Source organism: Mesoplodon bidens (genome assembly GCF_964165515.1).
Source record: "Mesoplodon bidens genome assembly, chromosome: 10".
In the NCBI taxonomy this organism is placed as follows: Eukaryota; Metazoa; Chordata; class Mammalia; order Artiodactyla; family Ziphiidae; genus Mesoplodon; species Mesoplodon bidens.
The window spans coordinates 8,497,365-8,517,209 of NC_138172.1; the positions used below are offsets into that span (position 1 = coordinate 8,497,365).

Sequence of the window (19,845 nt, forward strand, 5' to 3'; positions counted from 1 at the left end):
TACAGATGGGGAAACTGAGGCACAGTGAGATGGTCAGGATCACTTAATCCTCACCTGAGTGGTCTAACTTTACCTGTAATTTATGTGACACTACTATTAATTAATATTATTAAAAACAAGACATCAGGACCAAAATGGAGTCACTTATGCTAAGCCTCAAGTCACCAAACTGGGATTTAACTTAAATATAGTTTTGGCTGTCCCCGAGATGGAATTTTAAACCAGTCAAGCAGGAATCACCTGATCAGCTCGAGTTAAGTAATCTGCTTGCTTGACCCCTGCCATCCTCTATAGGCAAAGTAACCTTGCAATAACCAATCTGCTCTTTGCCTAGCATAACTTCCTTGTTTCCACTCCCTTCTGCCTATAGAAGTCTGTCATTTTGTACAGCTCCTCAGAGCTCCTTTATATGCGCTAGATTGGATTCTGCCTAGTTCATGAATCATTGAATAAAGCCAGTAAAATCTTTAACATTTATTCAGTTTAGTTTTGTTTTTAAACAATATTATGACACAACTCCCTAGGGCAAGAAAAAGACAACTTTTGTCTCTCACCCCTTCGCAATGGTGCCGAAATTCCCAGGCCTATCCTGGAACACTCCCTCACCTAGAACCCTGGGCCCAGGATGGCAGCAGTGGTCTCTTCCTAGGATGTCTTGACAGAGAGCTGTAATTGTGGAAACCCCGTCCTTGGCTAACTCTATTCTAGCCACAAAATTAAAAGAGGGGTAAGAGGAATGTCAGGAGGAGATTTTCATTTAATAATTTTTAAAGAGCTTTGTCCACTTTTGAATCCTCACTTTTTTTTCCTGCCTTAATTCTTGGTCACTGTAAATTACTTCAAAAAATGATTTTAGAATAGAAAAAGAGCTAGGAGTCAGAGAAGACGTCTTTAACATTTCATATTCCTTTGACACGTTTTAGGATTTTAATTTTGAAGCATGGCAAAGAGGCAGAAATGGCTTTGGGCCATAGACGAGCAGAATCACTTTAAAATGAAGATAGTATTTTTTTGGCTTGAGATCTTCCCCTAAAACTACCTAAAGAATGAAGACCTCTCCCAGTGCTGATTGGAACAGAAAGTATTTCTAATTCCCTGAAATTAGAATGAAAATAGGAACAAAAGTATTCCAAAGCAAGGACATAACTTGAATTCAGTGCTGAATCCACTACATCAAGCTCCGGGGAAGGGGGCGGTGGGGAAGCCCTGAAGTTGACCTGACGATTGGGAAATACCAGTTAAATGCTTTTGTAACTTCATCACTGTCAACAGGAAAACACTGCTATCCAAGCCTCCCATTTGCCTGAGAGTCAGGAGCTTCTAAACCAAGAAAGGAAGAAACCAAGCGGATTGTTTACGAATTCCTTCCCTCTTGCTGCTTGAAGCCGCTGTGCAATTAGCCTGTTTGTTACCGCGCCGGGGCAAGGCTGGGCGAGTTTACACCGCTCGGCGGGGGTCATCAAGGCCTGCCTCCCGCGCCTCCTAGCGGACCTGTGGGGTGGTGCAGCCCGTGCCACCCGCTGCAGGAAAGCGGGCCACCAGCCGGCAGCGCCGCACCCTGACGCCGTCTGCGCGCACAGCCTCGGCAGCGCTCTTCGCTCGCCTCCAGTCCCTATCCAGCGACCAGTCAGGCTGCGGGCGAGGGGATTCCAGCCCAGGCTCCAGAGTCCGAGCCCTCAGCATCCTGTCAGACTGGGTACCGGCAGCAGCCACCTCAAACGGGGCCGGGAGCGCAAGCGGCTTTGGAGCTGTCAGCGGCGGTGCAGCTTCCCCAGGGAGCCAACTTTACGTTCGCCTAACGACTCAGTGCAGGTAGCTGGGTCCTGCGCAGGGGTGGACGGGATGGCTGGGGCTGGTGGGGCCACTGGGACACGGGTGGAGGTGGTGGGGTGCTTTGTGATTCTGGTTCCTGGAGGCGCCGCCTTCCTCGGCTGTCGGGGGCCAAGACACGTGTCGAGTTCCCGAACTTTCCAGGATGCTGGGCTGGGGAGGAAAGCCGCGAGAGGAGTCTAGGCCAGAGGGGTACTGGGAACAGCGTTTGGGCGTCCTGGGTAGTACTGAGCCAGGAGTGCCTCCAGGATGGACCACTGGACTGGGTTCCAAAGAAGCAGCTGTTGTGGAAGTTCAGAGGTGGATGGCTAGGCATTTTAGAAACGGGGAGTTGAAGGGGGCTGGTCCTGAGCTGGGTTTCCCAGGCAGGTGGCTATTTTGGGGGGGTCTCCGGAGGGAGCAACTGGAGTAGGGTTGACTAGGAGAGGTGGCTGTGCTGTGGGTTTTGGGGTGTGGGTAGCTAGATGGGGGGATCCCTAGGGGAGGTGGCTGGCTTAGAAGTCCCAGTCCCGGAGGAAACTGATTTTAACCCTCCGTCTCCGTCTCCGTCTCCTTCATTGGAAGCGACTTTCTCAAGGAACTGCGAGTCCGGCATTCCCGGTCATTTCGTGTCTCAGAGGGAGGTACCTGAAACGGGATTTCTAGGGCGGCGGCTGAGCAACCCCAGGGCCGGCAGTTGTGACCCTAGTCCTAGATGATTTGGGGTTCCTGGGAAGGGGACAGCTGAGCCACACAGGCGTCGGCAGAGAAGCGTGCGTTTTCTCACGGCCCTCGGGGTTTGTTTCAGAGGCCGATCCGTCAGATCGCTCCGCGGAGTCTCAGGGAGTGGAACCCAGGAGCCCCCAGGCACGCCCGGGCTGCGCGTCGGGCCCCGCCCCGCGCGCCACGCTTTAAAGGGCTCGAAGGCCTGGGGCGCACGGCGGCGGCCACCGTCATGGAGCGTGCGCTTGCTGCCAACTGGAGCGCCGAGGCGGTCAACGGGAGCGCGGCGCCCCCGGGGGCCGAGGGCAACCGCACCGCTGGGCCGCCACAGCGCAACGAGGCCCTGGCGCGGGTGGAGGTGGCCGTGCTGTGCCTCATCCTCTTCCTAGCGCTGAGCGGCAACGCGTGCGTGCTGCTGGCGCTGCGCACCACGCGCCGCAAGCCCTCGCGCCTCTTCTTCTTCATGAAGCACCTGAGCATAGCCGACCTGGTGGTGGCGGTGTTCCAGGTGCTGCCGCAGCTGCTGTGGGACATCACCTTCCGCTTCTACGGACCCGACCTGCTATGCCGCCTCGTCAAGTACCTGCAGGTGGTGGGCATGTTCGCCTCCACCTACCTCCTGCTGCTCATGTCGCTCGACCGCTGCCTGGCCATCTGCCAGCCGCTGCGCGTGCTGCGCCGCCGCGCCGACCGTCTGGCCGTGCTCGCCACATGGCTGGGCTGCCTGGTGGCCAGCGCGCCGCAGGTGCACATCTTCTCGCTGCGCGAGGTGGCCGACGGCGTCTTCGACTGCTGGGCCGTCTTCATCCAGCCCTGGGGGCCCAAGGCCTACATCACGTGGATCACGCTCGCCGTCTACATCGTGCCCGTCATTGTGCTTGCCGCCTGCTACGGCCTCATCAGCTTCAAGATCTGGCAGAACTTGCGGCTCAAGACGGCGGCGGCGGCGGCCGAGGCGGCCGCGGGGCCCGAGGGCGCGGCGGCGGACAGCGCGGGGCGCGGGGCTTTGGCTCGCGTCAGCAGCGTCAAGCTCATCTCCAAGGCCAAGATCCGCACGGTCAAAATGACCTTCATCATCGTGCTGGCCTTCATCGTGTGCTGGACGCCATTCTTTTTCGTGCAGATGTGGAGCGTCTGGGACGCCGAGGCGCCCAAGGAAGGTAGCGCTGGCGGGAAAGCGGGAGGAGGAAGCGCGGCGGGGCAGGGCGGGGCCGTGGTCCTGCTGCATCTGAACGTCCAGGGGCCGTTCTGTTGTGGGCGCCTCATGGGGGGATTTGAGTCATGGCCCCGTCATCCGCTGGCCTAGTGATTTGGGGCGTAACTTCCCTGAGCCTTGACTTCCCTTTCTGTAAAATAGCAACAGTGAAAAAAGTACCAGCTCTCCCCAGCAGCAGGGGAATGAAATGAGGAAATGCACGTAAAATCCCTAGCACAGTCTTTGGGCTACATATTTGGTTCACTATTATGGACCAGGAAACTGAGGTTCCAGTGACTGGCCTTTTCCACCTGCTTAGCGAAGCAGGGGAGCTGAGTTTCCAGCCCAGGCCCAAGCCCAAGCTCCTGCCACGTAAAGTTCACTTTACGTTGAACTTCCACTTTAAGTTCAAGTCAACCTGAGCCCGAGGTCTGGTTTGGATCAGAGCAGCGGGAGGTGGGCGATTGGATTCCTCCCCAGCAAGTGCTTAGAAGCTGCGGGGCGGGGCGCCGTCAGGGTTCGGAGACTAGTCCTGAGCCCGTCGCCCAGTGGAGACGGCGAGCTGTGCCGCGCGGAGGTGAGTACCGCGGGGACGGCGGGCAGGCGCGGGGCTGGCGGTGCTCAGGAACCGAGATGGCGCTTCTCCTGGAGGTGGGGGGCGGGGACGGGCGGGGAAGGGAAAGGGGACGCAGACTTTCCCATTTGACCGGGGAGGCTGGGGGATTTCGGGAGGCGGTGAACGCCCTCTCCAGGTTGAAGGACTGGGAGGTCGGGCTGTGGGTGGCCGGGAGACCGGGAGGAGAGGGTAGAATGGAAGGCTCTGTGGGGAGGGATCTTGGGGGAACAGAGCGTCTCGGGTCCGATGTGAAGCCGTCGCTTTGCGGCTGGGACCCCCAGGCAGCTCCCGCCTTCAGCCTTCACCACGGACCGTTCAGGTAGCTCATTAGCGAAGAGCAGGAGGGATGATCGGTGGTGGTGAATGACTTACACCTTGTGGTTTGAGGGTAAGCACGGAACACTGCGCTGAGATGCCCGCGGCTCAAATGCTTGTAAGGAAAGACCCGAGGGGTTTGCTTTCGCCCTTTCTGCCCTTGAGGTAGCACAAAGGTCCCGTTTCTGGATAGAATCACTACTGCTAACAGTAGTCTCCAACACAGCCATTCCGTGGAAGCTGAAATCTTCCTTCATGCAGCTGGATAACTTTGCTTTGCTCTCTTCCCCAAACCACAGACTCCTTGCTTGCCCCAGCCGTCCCAGTTAGCCCAGTGTTTGTCTTAGTGGCCAGAGCAGTTATCATTCAGCATTTATTGAGCACCTGGGGTATGCCCGGCTGGGTGGTTTGCAGGTGAGTATTGCAAAGCCAGCCTGGCTTCATGGTGCAGCCCCTGGGAACACCTTGCAGAAGGGGTTCGGGGGTCCAGAGAGGGGAAGGCACTGGCTCCATATCACACAGCAAATGGGAGGCAGACTATAACTGGGGTTTCCTGCCCCCACCTCATCCCCCCAGCACCAGGCTTCTTCTGAAGGGCACGTGACTAGGGAGTTGGGTTGGGCAAAAGCCAGTAGTGGGTGTTTCTAGACAAGGCATCAGGTCATACCTGTTTCCTGGGTGGGATCTGAAGAGATACTTGACCCAGGTCTTGAGGAGCTCAGATACCAGCCCTTAAGGAAGTGAGACCCTTAGAGCAGCTACTGGGGAGACTTGGCATCTAGGCCTCCCTCCAGCCTTTACTCACTGAAGGGTCTTCTTCTCCCTCCTTGCCCCTGGGTGTCTTGCTTTTAGAATGAGGACGTTTCAGCCTTGTGTTCGTCCATTCTGCAGATAGTCCGCTCCTCTCTCTTTGCCGTCCCCTCACCTCCCCTGTTCATTTTCTCCCTGGTGACTTTTCTCCTCCCTCCCCCCTCCCTTCCCCCCGTGACTTCCATGACCTCACCTGCGCTCCTCCTCACTTTCCACCCTAGAGAATGAGTATGTGGTCAACGCAGATCGTGGTCACTCAGTAAAGTTTAGATGTTTTCTACACTTGAAAAGCTTATCGAACAATTCATTTTCCTGTCTTAAAAACAAGATACAGGAAGAGAGAGCGAGAGGGAGTTTCCAGCTAAAGTGAGGCCAGAGGCATTTTGGGTACATGTGGCCACCTGAGGATTTCCGGGGTGGGGTGGGGGTGGGAGGGGAGACATGCAGCGGAGACGGGCTTCTACTCGGGCTCCAGGAGCCTCAGGTGCTGTTTCTCTTTGCTCCTTTCCTGGTTCAGGGGAAAGGGTGGTGGCACGTGAAACACCCAGGTCTTCCGGGTCCTCCTTGGCCTTCTGCCCTGGCTGCTCTGAGAAGGGCACAAACGCAGACGACAGCAGAGTCCTGATGCCTCTGCTGCCAGTGCTCCCTCCCCGAGTGCTGTCAGGAGCGGGCTCCCGGCTCACCGACCACACAGGACTTGGGCACCTGCCACTGGCCTGGTCAAGTCGCGCCTCGGCCTCAGGGCTGCAGGGTCCGGGGATGTGGGCTGAGCCAGAAGCACGCCTTGTGCCCACTTGGCATTAACCTGGATAATTACGAGTAGCAGGCTGGGATCGGAACAATTGCGTGTACAGTCGCTTCGGAGACGTGACTCAGTCTCGTGGCTCTGGGCAAGTAGTAAGGAAGGAACAAGACAGGGACATTCGAGCTACTTGAGCTTTTGATCAGCAAAGTGCGATTGATGCACAGCCCTCACCTTCCTGTCCAGGAGGAAGGGAATTTACCAGAACACAAACTCTCTAGATCAGGGCCCCTGGCTCTGCTCACCTGGCGAGTGGAAATCCAGGGAGCCCTTGTGAACAGCGAGACATTCTTCCCAGCAGCCCGGGGGCAGGCAGCCTCAGGGACACAGGAGTGGGGCCTCGTTCCTGCTGTCAGCTTCATCACGAAAGCCTCTGGGCCAGCGAGCACGGGTCGGGGCCAACAGGGCGGCTGGAGAAGTCACACGTGCCTTGGCAGCTGGCCTCGTGGCCACCACAGGACTCCAAGTCCCTCCCTCCTTAGGGTTCCCTCCCCCACAATTCCCTCGAAATCCAGCGCGCCTTTCCCATCTCTCCCCTTGTACACCTTCAGTCACACCAAGCGCTGCCTTTGTGGGTTTGGAGCTCACCTTGTTCCAAAAATAATTTGAGGGGGGGCCCAAAGATTCGGGTGCCACAGCAAGATAAAATGGACGTGAGGAAGCTGGGAAGAACGGGGGAAAAGGTTAGAGAAATGGTAATACAATAATAGCAATTATGAAGTCTCTGTCCGGGGCAGGGGGTGAGCTGCACGTGGGGCTTCCTTTTGTAAGAGCCAAAGCAAAGAGGAGAACTCTCAATTTCAGTATTTCCATTGTTCAGAGAGAAAAGCAGGAAGAGGAGAAAAAAGCAAGGGGAGGGTTATGGTAATGTAATGAGCCCCCCTCCAACCCCGGTTCAGAGCAGCCACATGCTGGTGGGGCCCTGCTGGGACCAGACACCCCTGGCAGGTTTGGACAAGCCCCGGATGGAACTTTCAGGATCGAATTGCACAGCCAAAGATTTGACACCAGCCCTTTCCCTTGAACTCCATGGAACTTGCTTTGCTGCTGGTCCCAAGGAGTCTGACCCCGGGGTGGTTCTCAGGGAGGAGATGAAGATGGATGGATGGATCCCCTTGGTGGAGACTGCGGGTGGGCGCTGTAGGACCCCAGGTCCCTGTGCAGGGAAAGAGCAGGTGTCAGAGCCACGTGACTGGCCTGTGTTTGGAGCCCGCCCTCCCACTTTCTCCTGTGTGTCCTCGAGTAGGTGGTCTCCCTTCTCTGAGCTTCAGCTTCTTCCTCCTCTGTTATAATGAGGATAGCAAGTCTATCCATGGGGCTGTTATGAGGAGGACATGGTGTGACCCCTGGCACCTGGGGGGGGCCACGTGGTCAATGTCACTCTTCTCTCCTCTCCCCATTCTAGTTGTTAAATGTTTTGTTTGCCTTCGTGGGATTGACTTTGAGAATCTCAGCAGGGATTTGAGCTGGAGGAGCTAGACATTTTTCTCTTGAGAGCCTGGGTGGAGGGGCCTGGGGTGGTAACAGAGTCTGCTGGACGGTAGGCGGTGTGTCCGGGGCGGTTTGGTATGTGCAGAAGCTCGTTAAAGCCGGAGAGGTGGCCTGTGAGCCTTGTCACAGCGGGGGCACCACCTGTCCTGTTCACTGGTGTGTGCCCAGTGCCCAGCACAAGGCGGGCCACCTGTCCGAGCTCAAGCGATGCTTGTTGAACAAATGTGTAGGGTATGGGAAGAGGAAGGTGCACGTGACGGGGCTGGGGTGGGTGTACGGAGCTGGACTCGAGAAATGAGGGCTCTCTAGGCAGCGCTCTGGCCGTAGGGTTGGCTACTTGGTGAAGAAGTGAGCGCCCCAGCACTGGGAGCAATCAAGCTTCTGCCAGGAGGAAGGTTGAAATGCACAGGAGGCCTAGTTTTAAGTGTTTCCTCCCGTCTGTGAAACGAGCTTGCCAGCACCTCCCGGTTTTGGTGGAACTGTGGCCCCTCCAGTGTGGCTGCCCGCCCACCCTGCCTTTCCAAGGACACTGTGCCCGAGGTGTGGGTGGACCACATACCTTGGAGGGGCCTGCTGGTCAGGCGACCCGATGATAGGGCGGAGAGCAGTGGCTGGGGGGTTTGGCGGTGGCAGGAGGAGACAGGACGCAGCTTTCCTTGTCTTAAGCTTGGCCCTCTTGAGCATAAATTGCCATTAGATGGGCAATTAATGACCACACTCTGGTCTGATTAAGTAATTATGGGTTCTTTTATGTTCTCAACTAATGCTAATGTTTTCTCTTGGGTTTCTGCCCCAAGGTGACTTTACTTGTTTGCCCCCAAAGGTTTGATGAATAACAACAACAAAAGTCTATTGGGTGAAGCTTTGCTATATATTTTTTCCCATTTGATGGATGGCTGAGTAGTTTGGGGAGGGGGTGGGAGGTGGAGCAGTGGGGAGTGGGGGGAGGGCCCACCCCTGCCTTTCAGAGCCCCTGGCCCCGGGAAGTGGTGAGAGTCCCCTTCAGAGGCCTGGTCTCAGGGCACCTGTGTGATTTGGGGCATGTCTCTGGGCCTCTGTCATTCCCACCTGAGCAGTGGGGATAATACCTTGTGATAGAACACAGCACCCTCTCTTGGCATCGGTTTCAGTAAAGTGAGGAGTTACGTTCGTTAAAATCAGTAGTCGCCCCTTACGGAGTGCTGGACCATGTGCCCGACCCCATCTCTTGTCCTCATCTAGACACAGCAAGGTAAGGGGGGGCGTTATCCCCGTTTTACAGATGAGGAAACTGAGGCTCAGAGTGGCACAGTCTGCTCAACAGCACTGCTCAGTAAGTAATGGGGCTGGGATCCGAACCCAGATCATCTCACGCCAGACTGCTTCCCTCCCCACCACCCTCGGCACTGGGTCTCCTGGGTGCTTGTTAAAAAGTTGATTTCTGGCCCCGCCCCAGGCCCGCCAAAGCAGAGCCCTGCGCCTTCTCCTGGAATCTCTCCCCTGCAGCACCCAGCATGCACCCACCCAGCTACAGGGGCACTAATGGCCGGCCCTCTCAGCACTGTGGCTTCCAAGCCCATGTCCCTCGACCCCTCCGCGCCATCCGCTGATCCCGCTGTCGCAGCCACGTCTTAGCTCAGTACCTCTCGTGTCTGTACTGTCCTTCTCTTCTCCATCACCACCTTCTTGGTTTAGAGCACGGTTTCTCGGCTTTGGCCTTCTTGGCACCTGGGGGCAGACAGTCTTCGTTGTGAGTGTGGTGTGGCGTGGGCAGCTGTCCTGGGTGATGAAGGGTGTCGTCCCTGCTCCCGCCCACTAGATGCCGCTAGCACCTCCCCGCAGCTGTGGCCACCAAAAAATGTCCCCAGACATTGCCGAATGTCCCTTAAGGGGCAAAATCGCCCTGGTTGGGAACCACTGGTTTGGACGCACTGTGTTGGCCTGTCCTGAACTAATACCTAACAAGAGAGTACCCTCATCCCCTCTGCCCGGGGCTCTGGCCGATGTTGCTAGTGCACCTGCAGCCAGGCCTGCTGACTTGCCACTTGCCACAGGCCCTTCTGCTTTGCACCCATGCTAATTCTGTTTCCATCCCAGGAACGCCTACCTGAGTCTCTTCTGCAGAGACCCATCCTTCAGAGCCCAAGTCCACCGTGTGGGCTGCTTTGTGCGCAACTCCAGGGCGTTCCATTTAAGGAACCTGAGAATAAGAATGGTCTGTGAGAACGTTATTCCCAGGAGCTGTGCAGTGCACAGACTGAACAACTGGACACGGCAGCTTCATCCAGTTCTGACTCTCGTGAAGCTTTCCCTGTTGCCCCCACCTGAGGGTCTCCTTCCTTCTCCAGTGCATTCATTCTACAGGCAGTGATTCAGCGCCTCCCAAGGGTCCTGTCCACACAACCTCTGTCTCAATCTGTTAGTCCTCCTATGAGGAGAGTTGGCAAGGACCCCTCCCCAGTCCCTCACCTGCCCTCCTGTGGCCAGCAGCTGGCACACGCATAGACGTGGGACAGTGAGGCCAAGGTTGGTCTCTGGGAGGGACGCCCCCAGCTTCTGCTGGGATGGTTCTGTCCCTTGGTGTGGCCAGATGGAGCAGCAGCCGTCACCCTGGGTGGCTGACTAGAACTGTCTGGGGCTCTTTGCTGGGGTTAAGAATAGGGTTTAGGTTGTGGGCCGGGTGGAGGGTGCTGGTGGCACAGGGCCTGGCATGTAGTAAGTGCTCAATCAATGCTTTAAAAATAGAGAAATTTCAGGATGTTTCAGCGTCCTGGGGTCAGTGCGTGCAGCTGAGGGGATGCAGGTTGTGAGCTCAGGAGCACATTTTCACTGAGGGGCTGCAGTTTTTGTTGAGTGGTGGCAAGCCCGGGGACGCTGGGAACAAGGGCGTTGTTAAGGGGTCAAGAGAAGTTAAGGCCTTGCCTGGAGGAGACAGTAGGAGGCAAGGTGGGGAGGTTCTGGCTCTGGGTTTGGAAACCCAAGGGGACCCTTGCATGAGGGACGGGCGGGAAGGAGGTGTAACCAGCCGGTCTTCCGTGTCCCAGCCCCTGATTCCTGGTTCCAGTGATTCTGATTCCTGGCCACTGAGGGGCACCCTCTGCCAGCACCTTCCTCCTTCCTCTACTGGGATCTGGCACCTCCCGCCCTTTGCCAGATGCTTCAGTACCACGGGCCTCTGCCCTCCACGGGCCATGCCTCACCCTCTAATGGTCACTCCTACTCATTTCTGTTTCTTTCTCTTTCTCTCTGCCTGACCTTAATATCTGACTGTGAACTTAATTTCCCAGAGGGAATTGCATTTGAGTCCAGTCATCTTGTTAGGGGCCCATCTCCCATTGTCAGGCAGGGAAATTGTCTTTTTGCTTTTCCAACATGCTGGTGTTGGTGGCTGATTTATCAGGACTTCCTGTCTGCTAATTTCATGCTCACTTCAACTTAGTCCCTTATTGAACCTTTCACAGCCTTGGGCGAGAGGCCAAGGACGGCCAAGGACAGAGCCACAAATGAGACACAGTCCCCAACCACAGATTATTAACATAAATAATGACAGTATGAAGGGATGATGCTGTGAGAGAGGTATTCGTTTATCAAGTACTGTGAGTGCCCCCAGGAGGCATTTATTGATTCAGTCTCCCTGGGGAAAATATCAGGAGGATTTCAGAGAGGAAGCAATATTTGCAAAAGGTTTTGAAGGGTGAGTAGGAGCTGGCTGTGCAGAGAAGCAGATGCACATTCCCTGATGAGATCATTGAACAGTTACTTTATTTTCTTTCCCTGTATTGGAGGAATACTTGTCACGCTTCAGTGTGCACACAGATCATGTGGGGGAACTTGTTAAAGCGCAGATTCTCATTCAGTAGGTCTGGGTGAGGCCCATGAGTCTGTATTTTTAACCACTTCCCAGGTGATGCCTGTGCAGGGCCCCTGCAGCTGGCCTGTTGACTGCACCTTGAGTAATGAGGCTTTAATGTATCACCTCTGTGACCAAAACATGTGGCCTGCCTTTACACGTGTGGCCCAAATTGGCGGCAGGGCCCTGTCATTCTCTGAAGGGTAGAGAAGGGCTGGTTGTTCACCGGAAGCCCCAGCTCTTCTGCTTCTAGGACGTGGTTATTCCTCAGGTCTTGCCCAGTGGGCCCCACATGTCCCCAGATTTGAGCAGTGACATCACAGAAGACCATTTAAAGCTCTGTAGCCCCCAAATTTAGCTCTTCTTCCTGACCTTACACATGGCGAGATCACACATCTGTGACTTTTACAATTCCAGGGTGGTAAAATGGTGGTCTTTTCAAAGAAGGTGCCCTGGAATACATGTTAGTATTCAATCCTTATGTAAGTGCACATTCAAAAAACATTTTTTAAAAAGCCTTCTGTACACCACAACTCCCAAATTCTCATGTAGCTCCTAAAGGAATAAGGGATTTAGATTCCTTGTGAGGGAGACCTGATTCAGGATCTGGACGGCGGGAGAAGACCTTGAACCAAGTGACTGGTTTCTGGAGTGAGAGCCTCTTAGGAAAGTGGATGAGCTTGACCGGATTCAGATGAGAGGTGTCAGCTGAGCCACAGGTCTTTGAATTGTATGTGACACGTGTTCGTTGCCTCAGGAACAGCGCAGCCGGAGAGGCCGTGGCCAGCTGCCCCGTCAGCTGTTCTGGGCTAATTTGAGCCCAGGGTGACGCGATGGTGACGGGCGGGGGCAGTGCCGGGAAATCCGAACAGGGGACTTCTTGGGGCTTGAGTAAAGCCGGGCTGGTGGGTGGGTGACTGCTGGGGGCACCCTGTCCTCGCATGGCCCTCGGCTGTCCACCTCCTCCGTGAGCGAGGGCGCCAGGTGGAAGTTCAGCATGGTCTCTGTGTCCCGGGGGTAAAATGCCCAGCAGGGGACGTTTGCCGTTGGCGCGTGGCCATTCCCGCTCAGTCCTCTGCTTGGCATGTAGGAGCCCCTGCTTGAAGATCACCCCTAGTCCTCAGCCCTGGACCCACCGCCCCTCCCCCAGTGCTGCAGCTTCCTGTTGACTGGAGGTCCTGTCTGTGCTTCTCTCTTTCCCACCTGAGTTTGTAAATCCCTTGAGGGCACGTCCCCAGGGCCAACTCGGTGGCTGGCACTGAGCAGAGATGGCATGGGAGGAAGTGGAACGTCGATCTCCTCATTTCCACCCCCCCACCCCCTGCCCTATGCCCTAAGCTCAGGCCAGGCAGGTGTGAGGGCCGATCCCTGGCCCAGCGCCTCCCACTCGGCCTTCCTTCTCTGCCAGGACCAGAGAGAGCTTTTGCAGGCCCTCAGGGCTCAGTCCTGGGGGACAAGTGTTCCTTTTACCGAGTGGAGTGGACAAGACGGATGAGATCCAGCTCTCCCGGTGGAGACCCTGAAATCCCGCTCTTGCACGTGGTTGTAGCCCCCTTCCCTTTAGGGTTTCTTATGTCACCAGCAGAGTAAGTTTTTCCGAAACGGACTATCTAGAGTTCCTTTGGGGTCATGTAATCCAATCCCAGGGCTCTGGGTTTTCATTTTGTTTTGTTTTGTTTTTTAAATTTTGACGTCGGGGAGAAAAGGGCAAAGGACAGTTTCATGAATCAACCTTGGATTAGGAGTCCCCAACCTTGGGCGATAAAAATTATACACAGTTGATCATATTTCACATCTGTAAGTAATAATACGATAACTTGAACAAACACTTTGCCATTTACAAAGCCCTTTCACACTTTTTTTTTTTTTCAATTTTCTCCAAGTCCTTGAGGGTGTCACCTCCATTTCACAGATGAGGATATTAAGGCTCAGACAGTAGATGTGGCTCAGAGAAATGAGTGGGTGGGAGGGGGGTTCACACCCCACGGGTTTGCGTCTGGATCCTCTGTGAGGGGCTCCCCAATGGCCAGACCCCCCCAGGAGGTGCTGGCTGCCGACCACACCTCTCTTGGATGAGTCTGTCGATTCTGGTTTCCAGGGCCTTCTTTTATCCACACTGACGTCGCCTTCGCTCTGCTTAATGGAAAATGTGGCTGGGGCCATTATCGCCAGGAGCTTGGTAGCTCTTCAGAGCAGTCGGCACGCAGGCACGGGGCGGACCTTGGTGCCCTGGTGTGCAGCAGGCACTGGACGTGGGCTGCTCGGGGCAGGGTGTTACCCTCTGGCCCCAGGTGCAAGGTGGCCGAGCCAGTGTTTGTGGGAGGTCGGGGTACTTAAAAGTAAAGGCATCACCCAGTTCTGCTTCTGGTGGCGTGGGGAGAAGTGAGCTCAGCTTACCCTGTGGGTCTACCCCTCCCCTTTTTGAGCCCTTTCCTTCTGCTTTTTAACATCTTCTCCTACAGGCATTTAGATCAAGGATTGGCTAACTTTTTCTGTAAAAGGCCAAACAGTAAATATTTGAGGCTCACAGGATATAAGGTCTCTGCAACAACTACTCAGCTTTGCCCTTGTAGTGCGAAAGCTGCCATTGACAACATATGAATGAATGGATATGGCTGTGTTTCAGTAAAACTTCATTTACAAAAACAAGCAGCAGGTGGGGTTTGGCCCGTGGGCTGTTTGCTGGCCCCTCGTCCAGACCAGGAGACATTTCTGCCAGGAAGGATGGTGATCTGATAGGAGGCAGTGGGTTTCCCCTCCCGGATTTTAAAAGACCATTACGGGACTTCCCTGGTGGCACAGTGGTTAAGAATCCGCCTTCCAGTGCAGGGGACACGGGCTCGATCGCTGGTCTGGGAGGATCCCACATGCTGCGGAGCAACTAGGCCCGTGCGCCACAACTACTGAGCCTGCACTCTAGAGCCCGCGACCCACAACTACTGAAGCCCTAGCGCCTAGAGCCCGTGCTCCGCAACAAGAGAAGCCACTGCAATGAGAAGCCCCATGCACTGTAACGAAGAGTAGCCCCCGCTCGCCACAACTAGAGAAAGCCCGCGTGCAGCAACAAAGACCCAACGCAGCCAAAAATAAATAAATAAAATAAATTTATTAAAAATAATAATGATAATATAAAAGACCATTACTGAGGAGTGGGCAGTGCTTAGCCTCCGAGCGGGCCTACATCTGTTTTAGGAAAGGAAAGTTGCTCTCTGACTGTCCTTCAAATCATATGATGAGGGCAATTGTCCAGTCAGCCCATGTCTCTGCTTTGGGAGTGAGGGGATTTGCTCACTGGAACCAAGCTGACTAGTGTGAATGCTGACCTAGCTTTTTTTTTTTTTAGCGGTACGCGGGCCTCTCACTGCTGTGGCCTCTCCCATTGCGGAGCACAGGCTCCGGACGCGCAGGCTCAGCAGCCATGGCTCACGGGCCCAGCCGCTCTGCGGCATGTGGGATCTTCCCGGACCGGGGCTCGAACCCGTGTCCCCTGCATCGGCAGGCAGACTCTCAACCATTGCGCCGCCAGGGAAGCCCCTGACCTAGGAGATGAGACTGCTTTGAAAACTGTTCTGTGCAAGCTTGAGCCGTGATTCCCATGGTTGACAGTGCTGCATTGTCATATGCCCCCTTGGAAGCAGCATCATAAAATGCCAAGGACGACGCTTTCCATGCTTTGTTCTGTTCCTCTCCTTCTTCAATTCTAGGAAGCCTTTCTAGCCACTGGAAAGGGCGATGTTACAGCCTAAACAAGATAAAGTAAGTGCAGAAAGTAGATGAGGTGCAGTTAGTCCTTATGCTCAGAAACCGTCAGTGGCTCCCCAGTGCCTGTAGATTCAAGTTCATGCTCAGCCTGGATTCAAGATCCTCCTCCTCAGCCTGGCTCTTTCCAGTTTCCTCTCCTGTGAACCCACCACCCCCCAACTCTGGCAGCCCCTGAATGCCGTTGGACACTCTCACCTTTGTACGTTTATTTCTGCAGCATCCTTCCTTTGAAATGTCCTCCATAGCCTGTTTTTTATTCCCAAATAGCTTGAAATTCCACTGCTGGGAACCCATGTCTTTGGTTGGTTAGGATATTGCCATATTTTTTAAAAGTCCAAATGTGCCCTTAGCATTTGGCAACTTGACACGAGCAGCTTAGAGGGTCATCCTTCCCAGAGAGCCAGGCCAGGCCGGTCATTCGCGTCTGTGGCCACCAGGTGGGGATAGAGGTGCTGGCCCTGGTCCCAACTCCTCCCATCCAGGCTGGCCACTTGGAGGTGGAAAAACTCGGGTGGGGCTACTCAGGAATTCATGAACTGCTTACTTTTTTGTGGTTACTGTTTCTGTAGGTTGTTTATAAAAAATAGGATAAATAAGTTAAAAGATCCAAATGTCAGGAGTGAGGCGAGTAACTTACATGAATAGCTAAGATAATGCCTTGTAACTCTGTTCAGCGAGGTAAAACGTGCTGCTTTTCTGTTCAAGTGAGAACTGCATCCCCGACACGTCCTTCTACCCATTTCATAGCTCTGTACACCTATGTTCTTCCCTTGTGTCTGGCAGTTTACTTCTCAATGCCTTTAAAAAAAAATTTTTTTTTAATCTTTTTGCCACGCCGTGCGGCATGTGGGATCTTATCCCTCGACCGGGGATCGAACCTGCGCCCCCTGCACTGGAAGCATGGAGTCTTAACCACTGGACCACAAGGGAAGTCCCTCGATGCCTTTTTAAATTTTGACTTTTATGTGTTTATTTTGCCTCTTTCATTTTATATGTTTAATTATAATTTTGAGATATTTTTAGACTTTGTGATATTTCACCAGGTTTCTAAACTTAAATTCATCCTTTTTTACACATGGAAATCAAATATTTTTTTCCATTCTCTTTCATAGAATTCAACAGTACTGGCTTCTCCCCACCCCACGCTTCACTTCTCTCTTCTTTACTATTTTAGTCTAAGGATTAGATTTACTTTCTAATCCTTTGCTTTCTAAACATTTTCGTTTGCAGGACTTGTGGGCTTTGCGTGTTGTAGCTTGCTTTTGTTCCAGCAGGTGCACCAGGTAATTAGAGCAGTGGTTCTGAAACTTGGGTGTGTGTCAGAATCCCCTGGAGGACTGTTTACAGCAGATCGTTGACCTCACCCCCAGAAGTCTGATCCACTAGATCTAGGGTGGGGCCTGAGAATTTACACTTCTGTCAAGTTCCCAGGTGAGCTGGGGACCCCACTTTGAGAACCACTGAATTCCTCTTAAACAATCACCCTCCCCCTTTGGTGCTTGGAGACGTGGCTGACAGACGTCTCTGTGCTCTGTCTGCGTCCACAGTGGCGTCTAGATTTTGCAACTCCAGTTGGCCTGTGAGAAATTCTTTCCTGGATTGAGCTCTTGAATTCTGGAGTTCTTCCTTGAAAACTTGTTGCAGAAAATATCGGACTAGTGGATTTTCCAAGCCTTCTTGAGGTTACCGTTGCTCGTAAGGGTGTGACCGTGAACAGCATTCTTGGGAACACCGTTTCCGTGTGGGTTTCTGGGGGGGGTGCCTGTGTCCTCCTCTGCTGCTGCGAGTGTGTACATTTGTCAGATTAAGACCATTGAAGGAAACCCAGGCTCCCCACCCCACCCCCTATTTGGAAGTACTTAGGATTAGGAATTTTTCTTCCTCCTTGAATTTGTGACAAGCAATGTCTTGAAGTTGATTTCTGATCATTAATTTTCCTGAAATTCAGTAAGTCCTCAGTGTAATAGCTTCTGCACAGTGCCTCATATAATTTTAGTGTCCCCTTTTCCTGCACAAGTCTCATTTGTCGGCTGAAGCAGTGCTCTTAGGCGTATCTTCACAGAAACAGTTGCAGTGTTCTCAGCTGTGAAGGCAGCACACGCCTCCTTGTCACTGTGCCTTTGCCTGTGCCGTTCCTTCTGCCCGAAGCTCCCTTCCTCCCTTCTCTGCCTGGGAACCTCCTAAGCATCCTTCGGGTACCAGGTGCTCTTTCACCCTCGCAGTGTTCCCAGGAGATCTGGGGACTCTTGTTATCCCCATCTAAAGGTTAGGCAACAGCAGTTTCTTGGGGAGTTAAAGTATTTGATGCTGGCGGGGCTAGAATACAATCTAGGTCTGGCAGCTTCTGCCTCTGCGCTCTTGGATACTGTGAGTGGGAGGCAGTCGATACTTGCGAGGTGAGTGATGAATGGACGGACAGGTGGCCATGCCGATGGAAGCCCGTGGTGGGTAACCTTTGCTTGGGAGAAAGGACAGGGAATGTTCCCGGGCTGGGCTAAGCTGGGGAAGGCGTGGGAGGTAGGCTGAGTGCACGCCCAGGGCACGGATATGGAAGGCAGGCAGACTTGGTCTCTTCAGTCCTCCGTCTTGTGACTGGCACCTGGCCTCTGTTCTCGGAGGGGATGCTTCATGCCCCGGTAGTGATGCCCTGTTCTCCTTTCTCCCCCCCCTCCCCACCTTGCAGCCTCAGCTTTCATCATTGCCATGCTGCTGGCCAGCCTCAACAGCTGCTGCAACCCCTGGATCTACATGCTCTTCACGGGCCACCTCTTCCACGAATTCGTGCAGCGCTTCCTCTGCTGCTCGTCCAGCTGCCTGAAGGGTCGCCGGCCCAGGGAGACGAGCGTCAGCAAAAAGAGCAACTCGTCGACCTTTGTCCTGAGCCCGGACAGCTCCAGCCAGAGGGGCTGCTCGCAGCCATCCACGGTGTGACCGGCGGGGCCAGGACCACCCCTCTTGGCTTGGATTGTACAACAGGGACAGTCTGGCCGTTGGTGGTCGTGTACGTGTGTGTATAAGGTACCTTTCAGTTTGTGCCCCTCTGCACCTTGCGGGGGCTCGAGCGGGGTGGGGAAGTGGTCTCCACGGGGGAAGGTGATAGGGTGACTCAGCCCTCAGCCAAGCCCCGGATCTACCCTGGGCTCCCACGGGTACTCCTGCTGCCCTGACCCCACTGTTGCATCTGGCTGCTGGATGGGTTGTGGTTTTGTTTTGTTTTGTTTCCCCTGGACCTGTAATTTCACTCCAGTATCTTTATACTCCTTTATCCTGGGGTCTTGTGAAAGGTAGTAAGTATAGGATTGGTGACCAGATGGGTGCGGAAGCCTAGTGTTCTGAGCTTGGGCTGAGAAATGGGACCTCGATGGTGATGGTGCTGATATCCTCCTGGCCTCAGAGTGCTTCTGCCTTCGAGTGGACTGGTGCTAGCATCCTTGAGCACCAGCTTGTCAGATGGTGGCCCTAGAGCAGGAGATTCTCTTAGGAGACTGTCTGGCACAGGCAGCCAATTAAAACTTGGGTTAAAAATGTTTAAGAGGAAAAAAATGTTTAAGAAGCTAATACTTTAGAAGCAGTTGGGAAAGAAAGGGAAATAAAAGACGTCCAGATTGGAAAAGAAGTAAAACTCCTTACAGACGATGTGATTTTGTATATAGAAAATTCTAAGGAATTCATGCACACACATGCACACACAAACCCATTGGAACTAATACATGAATTCAAGGTTGTGGAATACAAGGTCAATACAAAAATCAAGTGTATTTCTTTACACTGGCAATGAACAGTATGAAAACGAAATTAAATAATTTCATTTATAATAGTATCAGAAAGAATAGGAGTAAATTTAATGAAAGAAGTGCAGGACTTACATCCTGAAAACTACAAAATATTGTTGAAAGAAATAGAAGACTTAAATAAATGGAAAGACATCCTGTGTTCATGGCTCAGAGACTTAAATATTGTTGAGATAACAATACTCTCCAAGTTGATCTATAGATTCAGTGTAATCCCTATCAAAATCCTAGCTGGCTTCTCTGCACAAATGGCTAAGCTGATCCTAAAATTCACATGGAAATTGCACAAATAATAGAATAGCCAAATAAACCTTGAAAAACAGGGACAGGGCTTCCCTGGTGGCGCAGTGGTTGAGAGTCCGCCTGCCGATGCAGGGGACACAGGTTCGTGCCCCGGTCCAGGAAGATCCCACGTGCCACGGAGCGGCTGGGCCCGTGAGCCAGGGCCGCTGAGCCTGCGCATCCGGAGCCTGTGCTCCGCAACGGGAGAGGCCACAACAGTGAGAGGCCCGCGTACCGCAAAAAAAAAAAAAAAAACAAACAGGGACAGAGTTGATGGATTCACCCTTCCTGGTTCAAAACTTATTACAAAGCTGCAGTAATCAAAAGAATGTGGTATAGACAAAAAGACAGATATATAGACCAATGTAATGGAATAGAGAGTTCAGGTATAAACCCTTACGTTTATGGCCAATAGATTCT

General features: G+C 53.6%; 1 protein-coding gene across 1 annotated transcript; it reads left to right on the top strand.

The window, feature by feature from the left end:
* The first annotated feature begins 2,749 nt into the window (after positions 1 to 2,749).
* Positions 2,750 to 19,084, top strand: OXTR (oxytocin receptor). Its single transcript, XM_081246678.1, has 2 exons — positions 2,750 to 3,692; positions 18,036 to 19,084. Exons 1-2 carry the CDS (start codon positions 2,765 to 2,767, stop codon positions 18,281 to 18,283), a joined length of 1,176 nt encoding a protein of 391 aa, XP_081102804.1. The 5' UTR covers positions 2,750 to 2,764; the 3' UTR covers positions 18,284 to 19,084.
* The last annotated feature ends 761 nt before the right edge of the window (positions 19,085 to 19,845 follow it).

Excerpts from the sequence above, each read along its gene's own strand:
- OXTR (XM_081246678.1), top strand. The coding sequence starts at position 2,765 with ATGGAGCGTGCGCTTGCTGCCAACTGGAGCGCCGAGGCGGTCAACGGG. Across the intron at positions 3,693-18,035 it reads CGCCGAGGCGCCCAAGGAAG|CCTCAGCTTTCATCATTGCC; the intron begins GTAGCGCTGGCG and ends CCCACCTTGCAG.